Source organism: Cottoperca gobio, chromosome 21 (assembly GCF_900634415.1).
Source record: "Cottoperca gobio chromosome 21, fCotGob3.1, whole genome shotgun sequence".
In the NCBI taxonomy this organism is placed as follows: Eukaryota; Metazoa; Chordata; class Actinopteri; order Perciformes; family Bovichtidae; genus Cottoperca; species Cottoperca gobio.
The window spans coordinates 22,757,294-22,766,836 of record NC_041375.1 but is presented as its reverse complement, the minus strand read 5'-3'; the positions used below and the strand labels follow the sequence as shown (position 1 = coordinate 22,766,836).

The 9,543-nt window shown below is 41.3% G+C and overlaps 1 protein-coding gene across 1 annotated transcript; it reads left to right on the top strand.

The window, feature by feature from the left end:
* Positions 1 to 1,308: 1,308 nt before the first annotated feature.
* On the top strand, positions 1,309 to 9,159 carry popdc2 (popeye domain cAMP effector 2). The gene is given in 6 exon segments (XM_029458781.1): positions 1,309 to 1,366; positions 1,601 to 2,467; positions 6,162 to 6,270; positions 6,699 to 7,021; positions 7,023 to 7,267; positions 8,450 to 9,159. Coding segments are annotated over 4 exon segments (1,122 nt in total). The 5' UTR covers positions 1,309 to 1,366; positions 1,601 to 1,973; the 3' UTR covers positions 7,219 to 7,267; positions 8,450 to 9,159.
* Positions 9,160 to 9,543: the final 384 nt, after the last annotated feature.

Sequence of the window (9,543 nt, the reverse complement as noted above, 5' to 3'; positions counted from 1 at the left end):
GAAGTGTGCCGACAGTGGACATCTAGTTTGACACATTCACAAAACCTACTGGAAATGCTTAAGAAACATTTAGTAGTTTAACAGTAAATGGTTTATCCTCCATTCATGATATTAAATGTTAAAATGTGTTGGGTTATGCCGGGTGGTGTTTTCATTGAGTTTGTACTCTAGTCCAAATCTTTAACCTCACTAGTTCATTGTGACGTTCATGCCTCCCAATAAGCACCTGAACACGCCAGTAACACAGCTTTACATGTTAGCAAGTCACCACTTTGAGTTTGCGAGACAATTAATGTAGTGGCAAAGTAAAAACATCTTTAAATGTAAAGTTAGAAGCAAGATGTGCAATGATGTAACTTATAGAATATATTTATATAGGCAGAAGTTTAAACATTTGTCTGGAGTTTTTAAATCGTCTTGCATACAAATGACCAGTCGGGTTAACGAGACTCCTCAAATCATATCGGATCCATAATAAAATGCATAATTTTAATTCTACAATTAATATATATATATATAAAGGTACCAATTCACATAACTTTCATATTTTCAGTAAAACTAAAGACTAAATGTAAAAGGTCACTCTTGCCTTCTGAATTAGTTTCTGCCTTTTCTCTTCTGTACACCAGAATATTTAATTAAATGGAGCCAGATCATTAAATTAATCACAATAATTAGACATTACATTTAATTTCTCTCACTTTACATTAAATCTATTTCCCTAATATTCTTAAATCTGATAATTTAAATAATTACAGGAAGTATACCAGTTTTATTTGTGTAAAAACGTCTATAGGTCTGTCGTTTTGGTTATATTTCTACTTATGTTGTATTGCTCTAATAAAAGGGAAAATGATTTATGGATTGAGATGGACCGCCCAGATATTTTCAGATGTCGTGTCCTCGGAGAGTAAGACCTTTTTGCCTGATAAACATATTTATTACATTTTGGCTATTGCTCTACCCACGGATGGACATTTATAAAATGGAGATAACCGCATGTTAACCATAAATTGGATTGTTTTGTGTCCCGCTGCGTTGACACAAGTGTCACTGTTTCTATTTTTCTCTGTTTAGCACAAATCTCATGGACTTGTATTTGATGCTAAATGTGAATAAAAGAAATGTATATATTTTTAAAGAGGTGGTCTGCTGCCTGCGAGTCCTCGTGGCTGAGTGGAGAGCCAGATATGTGAGGCGGTGGTGGTAGGTTTTTATAGGCCTACCTGAAATCTGACCTGTGCTGTCATCCTACTTATTTCAGTGTCTCTAAATATGCACCGGCTGCTCTCCTGTGAGAAAACGACTCGCAAAGTTTGGGTGAAGAAAGAACTGTGTTAGGACTTTTATCACTTCTTAAAAAAATGTGTGTGACACTATGAGTCTCTCATAGATATTTGTTATAGTCCCTGTCCTCCCTCCCGTTTCCTGCCTCTCTCTCTCCCTCTCTCTTTCTGTTATGTTAAGTAGCAGGCCTGCTTTCTGTCCACCTCTCTTTCCTCCTTGGGTTTCAATTCCAAACATGGTTATCCTTCTAGGGCCCTATCAACGCCCACCCTGCCTTATCCCTTCTCTTCCAGCTGTTAATTCTACATTGCAGGCCGGTGGGTGAGAGAAACAGCCACAGCAAGAGAAACGACAGGAGGACTCGGAAGGGAAAGACGGAGGAGAGAGAGAGAGCGAGAGGAAGGGACGCATAATGAGAGAAGAAGAAACTCATTCCAGCTGTGTAGAGCCGTGAGAACTTCTTCACATTGAAGAATTTTCCACTACACGCCACGGGAACAAACATTAACTTCGGACATTCTTCTGTCAGTATTAGCTGTTTATTTGTTGATCAAACGAAACATCTAGTTGTACATGTTGATGGGACAGAAATAGCACCAAAGTTCATTGGACAAGGAGCTTTTTGTTGAGTTTATTTGCTCTGTTTTGTGATCAGAAGCCTCTCAGCTTGTCATTTGAAGACAAACATGAGCACAGACAACACGACTCTGCTGGACAGCTTGTTCTTCCCCCCTCTCTGCGATGGATGGACCAACAACACAGAGGGAGCCATCTACCATTTGGGAAACACCATGCTGTTCCTGGCCTACATGGGGGGCAGCGGGGCCTACGGGTGCCTCTTTATCTTCGGTTTCCTGACTCCCGCCTACGTGTGCTTGACCCTTTGGGGCTGGATGACCATGTGCGGCCTGGACGTCTTCACCTGGAACCTGCTTCTGCTGCTGGCCTGCTTGACTCAGATCTGCCACCTGCTTTACCGGCTGCACCAGGAGGGCATACGCAGTGAGGAGCTGACCTCCCTCTACCAGGCGGTGTACCTGCCGCTGGGTGTGCCCGTCCAGGTGTTCAAGGAGATCGCAGGCGCCTTTGAGAATAAGGTGGTGGAGCTGAAAGCAGGAGAGACGTACGCTGTGGAGGGCAAGACGCCCATCGACCAGCTCTCCTTTCTGCTGTCCGGGAGGTGGGGAGTGTGTGTGTGTGTGTGTGTGTGTGTGTGTGTGGGCATGCATGTGTACATCTACACACCTGTACTACATAATGCAAACCACCACAGAACTACCACACAAGTAAAAATACTTTACTACAAGTAAAGCAACATGTTTCTTAAAGTGGCAGTGGAAACAAGCTGTAAACATCTCATTCAGTATCATTGTCTTTGAAGTTGACGTGCCGAACTTGTTAGCAAACAGTTGCTTATTTACACTTAACATGTGGCAGACGTGGAGAAACGTTAGCATTGTTTGGAGGTGTGTTTAAGCACCTACTTACTCACCGTTATCAGTGGTTATCCGTGTCATAGATACGGGGTAGAAGGGGCCTGCTACACCTACGAGTAGGTTCAGAACGTCGTTATCATCTATTCACATGGTTGCTCACTGATATGAATGCAAGACGCCGGTCTAGCGGCCATAGTATTGATGACAGGAGCAAAGAAGGATGTCCAGTGAGGGACGCAGCCTTACAGCCAGGAGACCGGTTTATACTCATGTCAGTCAATGTCGAGTTATTTGAACTGACGTCGCCTACGTAAGAAAAGTAACGTATGGCGACACTTTCATAATGTTGGATATGCAGCTTCTGGCCTCTTCTGAATCTTTAGAGAGGAAGTGAAAACAACTGATGTATGGATGTATGTAATGGCCTGATAACATTTGAAAATGCTCCACTATGTCTCCAGCTGTGTCTGTGCTGTTTGGTGCTGAGCAGTACTGTACTTTGGTTAAACAACAGCTTCCTGCTGAAGTTAGTCAAAACAGTAAACAGTCAAACCAAAACAATGAGCTGAAGGGGAATTGCTGAGAACTTCTTTAACATTAAAATAATTTGCATTGTTCATATGAAAATATTGATCATAGCTGCTTTAACACCCAACAGACACTTTTACACAAGTTAAAACGTAATTGTTTTGCTTGTTAGTTGCTCCCTTTAAGAGTCTTTATGTTATATTTCTTTATACATCCTAACAATAGATGATCTACTATAGCTGTCAGATACATGTAGTTAAGCAAAAGGTAAATTATGTCTCTGAAATGTAAGTATGAGGTAGCAGTAAATACTTACTTTATTATAAACACTAAACTAAAAGCTTCCCAAAGTGGAATGTATTTCAAGATTGTTGCGGTTGTTTACATTATTGTAAAGATGTTCTACTGATAAATATGTTTAATATTCTTTAGCTTACTTTCCCATTTTTTGGACACATCTAATCGAATGTTCTTGCAGGTTTTAGTGTCACTGAAATTAGGATTAAAACAAAAGGTGTATTCATAACTCAACTGTACCGCAGATATACTTATACTGTAATACTTATAAGTCCTCCATTGTTTTAAAGAAACCTCCTGTTTTAATGGACTGTTGCAGAACAAGATTCATATTTCCGACTCTTTCGTGCTGTTGGCAGCGTGTAGCCGTCACAGGAAGTGTATCCTCTTCATCCAAACATCCTCAAAGTAGAGCTGCACTAGATTTCACAGCACTGGAGCCTACACAAGAGAAATGTTGTAAACAGAGTATTCTGGTCTGTGACTCAGCGGTGTGTCGTCGCTCTGCGCGCTGCCAGCTGCTTCAATGATATCTTTGTACTTTGGGACAGGAGTGGACGCTGACTGCTCTTCTTAAATTCATTGTAATTTGAATTCAGATTTAAAGATTAGCATTACTGACATGTTATCATGTGAGAGACTGAAGACAGTTCCACTAGTCAACAGTCTACATGGCCCAAAGTATCTGGACACGTTAACATGTGATTGTCAGGATGTCTTTCCAAAAACATGAGCTTTAATCTGCTGCTGTAGACTTTTCACGAGAAGGTTGCAACCTGGCTGCAGCGATCTGCTCCCATTAAAGGGACAGTTCACCCCAAAATCAAAGAACATGTCTAGTTTTGGTGTGAGTTGCCGAGTATTGGAGATTTCGGCCGTAGATTTTTCTCTCCAATATATGTAATGGAACTAGATGACACTCGACTTGTCTTTCTGTATCCCCGTGCAGAAGTAAGTGAGCATCTACTTATGTACGAGAGGCTCTCCTGAGCTATCTTACGTTACATCTCAGCCGAGGAGGACGGCATTAATGTGTTCATCTCTCACTGTCACGAGCCTCTCGACCATGAGCAGATGCACGCTTCGTTCTGCATCGTGATTGGTTGAAAGAAAGTATGCTCACAACGAGGTGCGTGGATTGTCTTGAGTAGCCGGGTCATGGTTTCAGGAAAGAGACGTTGCTGTGGAGTTTTAATATGTGGAACTAAAGGGTCCAAGAGGTGTCCACATACTTTTGGTCACATGGTATACGTGCCAAAGAGAGCATTACTAGCACCACAGTGCAACACAGAATAGCTGTTAATTAACACCCTCTGTTGTGAAGAGTCTAAATAAAGATTCTGCCACAGAGGTTATATATAGTGAGAAAACACTCTAATAAACTGACTACAGAATAACACTTTCCCCCAATTTATGAGTGTCTGCATCTGGATTTTAAATTAGTTTTCTACTTTTACTTCATTACAATAATTTACTTTTAGTCCACTAAATGTTTTTGATAATTTAAGTTACTTCGCAGATTAATAATTAAAAATATGATCAACGAATAAATTATGATGTAGTATTATAGATTAAGATAAAACTTGATTAATCCCCAGGGGGGGAGTTCAGAAGCTTTCCATCAGATGAAGTGAATAAAACAGTTGAAATTAGCTCCATTTTATTAGTTACACATTAATGTATCAATAACTATAACCCATTCATATGGACTCCTCACTGTAGTATCTCTACTTTTACCTAAATATTCTTCTGACTCTGGGTTATAGTGGCTTGTAATTAGACTTTTATTTAAATGTCATTGTTCCTGTTTCTTTTTTAAAGAATAATTACCTGGAGGAGACTTTCTCACAGGAGATGTCAGATGATTGAGGTGAAGCAGATCATTTTCTGACAACATTCAACTGATTATAGATTAAAGATAAAACAGAAACTGTTGACGTAATCCAATGAAGTGTGCTGGATTATCTCACTCTGCGGAAGTTATCCTTCTTTAAATAAAGATTCAGAAGGAGGAATGTCCCGACGTCTTAAACTATGATTTCTGAAAGACTCCTGGCAGAAGAAGAAACTTGTTATTATAGATTTATCTGAAAGATGTACTACAGTATAGTAAGTACTCAGATCTAAGGAAGTAAAATCACTCTATTCAAAATGTTACTTAAGTAAACGTACAGTTTTATCAGTGAAATGTAAAATTAATCCTAATGCAGAAAAGCCCCTTTCAAGGTACTATAATATTATATTATATTTTGTATCACTAACAAATACATGTAAGGCATTTTAATGTTGTAGTTCGTCCACGTAGAGGCAGTTTTATATGTTGTGTATCGGGTAGATAGTTGTGTAGACTGCATCATATCATACACTAAGTTTAGCTCATGTTTTTATGTCAAAAGTATCGAAATACAAAGTTTCTTCAGAACAGTTACTCTCCACCACGTATATATATATATATATATATATATATATATATATATATATATTTAATGGAACTCTTCAGTCATGACGACATTTACTTGCAAAGTGACCTCCAAGCTTTCTGCTCTCATTCTCTGTCTGTCTGTCTGTCTGTCTGTCTGTCTGTCTGTCTGTCTGTCTGTCTGTCTCTCTTAGGATCAATGTATCTCTGGAGGGTCAGTTCCTGCATTACATCCATCGCCACCAGTTCCTCGACTCTCCAGAGTGGGAGTCTCTCAGACCAACAGAGGAGGGAAAGTTTCAGGTACATGCGGTCCTAAGTGTGTCAGTGAAATGTTAAATTAAAAGGATTTGGAACAGTTTGACAAACAACTTAATTAGTTTTTAAATGTCAGGAGTTTTGTGCCATTAGCACAACAACATGAATGAACCCTCAAACAGTGAAGTCAGTGTGGCTAAGCTACGGTAAGGTAAGCTAAGCTAAGCTAAGCTAAGCTAACCACCTAGTGGGTCCAGTTTTACACTTAAATGACAGATGAGCGGCATCGACCTTCTCATCTGACTGAAGAAAGCACATATGTGTTGAACACACTTCTTCCTTTATAACCCATTAGCAGAGCAGAGAATGTTTTACTAGCTAAACATTTACCGCTCCGTACTGCTACTAGCTGTCAAAAACTCGACTGGGTACCTTTAACACTTTGATATTCAGGTTTCCTTTACACTCCCCAGGTGACCATGACAGCAGAAGAAGACTCCCGCTACATCTTCTGGCGTCGCCGGCGCCTGTACTTGGTGATGTCAAAGCATCGCTACATCGCCCGTGTCTTCTCCGTCATGCTGGGCTACGACATCGCCGAGAAGCTCTACAACCTCAATGACAAGCTCTACATTAAGAGTGGTGTGCTGCTGGACATCCGCCTGCCCAGCCTCTACCACGTGCTGGCCCCCTCCTCACAGAGCAGCGACGGCGGCAGCAGCAGTGATGTCAAGAACCAGCAGCAGGGCGACGACCCGGCGCCGACCTACCAGATGTCCAATCCAGCCGAGTTTCAGCCCATCCTGCAGGGACCAAGATACACCAGCCTGGATGAACCCCAGGCGGCCCAGCACGACCGTTATCAGCACCCCTGGGCGTCAGACCCCGAGCTGCCCACTGGTGAGGACTTCCACCAGCCTGGTCCTGGAGGACTTTGCTGATGTGGCGGGCTCCTTAACGGATTATGGCAGTGAGAGGGATTATTTGAGGTAGAGGGGCAGGGCGCTGGAGCTAACACACTGGGTCACCACTTAAGCTACATGTAAGTACCTCACCTGGACGGAGAAGCGTGGGAGGGGGTTGCATGGATGGCTTGCAGTGCACACTTCGTACTAACCCGGCGTTGTAGTGAGGCACAGTGTAGGACTGGGCGATTCGTATAGTATTAATATGAATAGTTTACAGACTGTGATTTAGTTCGACTAAAATAAGTATTTCACCAAAACTTAGTTGCCTATGCAATAGAAAGGTGCAAATATTCTTTTTAATTGGTGCTGAATGACCAGAGAAAACAGAGAAAACGAGCTTCGGTATTCTCTTTTACTCAAAAGATAGAAACACTACAACAACCAGAATGCACTGGGCTTGTTGAGCCGCTATCCTCAGCACCTGGTGATGCTTGACTCTCTGTGGCGGCTTCTTCCTCCTCCATGTGCCGCAATTCCTCTGCTCTGTATTCTGTAATATTTCTAAGTGGACGGATGCATTTTCCAGCTGATCCAAGAGGCGTGTGTGTGTGTGTGTGTGTGTGTGTGTGTGTGTGTGTGTGTGTGTGTGTGTGTGTGTGTGCGTGTGCGTGTGTTCTTATCTGAAGAGGATTACAGCTTGGAAATGTAGGGGATGTCCGCAAAAAATTAAAGAAATGCAGTACCACGGTATTAATCCAGTGTGCCCCCAATTTGGCTGCTCATCTCAACCCCACCCCAACCCCACCCGCTGACCCACCGCCTGCCTTCCTACCAGCCCAAAAGCGGCACTCGCCCAATCACAGCTGGAGGATCACGTCTCGTAGCTGGACAGTTGGGTCAGAGTCGGTTTTGGGTTGCAGGGCGGCTTTAAAGCTGCAGGTCAAATCTGTCATAAATATTATCATATGTATCATATCATGGGAATATTCTCACTGAGGCTTCAACATGTAAGCAGTGTAATACTGTTCAACAGTTTAAACACAGATACTTTCTGGGTCCATGTGTGTGGATGACCAGTCTGGTTTTGCCATCAGTCCCACAGAATTAAAGAGCAAAGGGAGTCTTTCTAGTTGAATGCATAGTGCATGCAACAGGACGCACTTTGTCAGGGCAGCAACACGAAACTCATCTGTTGATTTGCAGCATGTTGCAGTTTCTCTATAGTTCTGATGTGACTCGGCAGCACAACATGTTTTCATTGTCTGTCGCATCTCATCAGTGACATGCTAACCGAAACTTCCATGTCGGCTCCGCAGGAGGTGATAGTGACGGGGATCTACCGCCTCGATTCCAGAGGGGCAGAGCGCCGCTGGCTCCCACCGACACTCCCAAACTGTGAGAAGAGTCTCTCCTGGAAACACTTTATTATCTACAGTATAGCAGTATGAATGTGTCACACCGTGTCCTCCTCACTCTGTTCTCACCTCAGTTACAGCTAATACTGCTGATATTAATCAACATAATACCTTAAATTAATTTAATGCCAACAAATTGCGAGTGTTTTGTGTTTTTTTGGCCAACAAATCTGCCTTATTTTTGAAAGACCGGGGGACCCAGCACATGTTTTCAATTTAATTGAAACTTCTTGATATTTTAGCATTTACATGAACATGGCATTTACAAAATCTACAATTTGAACCAACGAAATTGCTCCAAGAATATAATGTTTTTGTGTTTCTGTAGCTGCTAGAGAGAAACATTTGTCCAATTTAAGGAGGACAGATGAATACATCTGAATGAAATCCTAAACACACCATCATCTGGAGCTGAGGACAGAGGGACACCCTTCACTTTACCAGCACGTTAAATGTCTGAAATGTTATTTTATGTAATAAAAAGTAGATTCTGTGATACTGACACGGATGAATTTAAGTTTTCATCTCACTTTGATGTTAAAACAATGATTGTTGATGAATTTGACTTCATGCAATTCAATGTTATATTTTAAATAAACGTTTTTCTCCTACTCTGTATTGATTTAACTTAGTGTTTCTGGATCTTACTGGTTGAACAAACTGCTTAGAAATAAGCAGAACTGCAGAATACTTCATTCTTAATCCTTTAAAGATCTGGAAAATATTTAGTTTTGCATACTTTTCGAGCACTTTCCAGACATGTGTATGAATACTTTAGGTATTAAAGTGTAAAGTTTAGATTTTTGTTTCATTTCGCATGTTTTAGTCTCTTCATCTGAATGCACCATGACTCGATTCATCTGGAGATCAACCTCTTTCTTCTTCGTTGGCGATATATTGGACGCCTGTAGACCATGTTGTAACTAATTGAGTATTTAATACACACGTGTAAAACTGTGAATTGCATTATTTGTCCTGTTATTTACTTGCTAAAT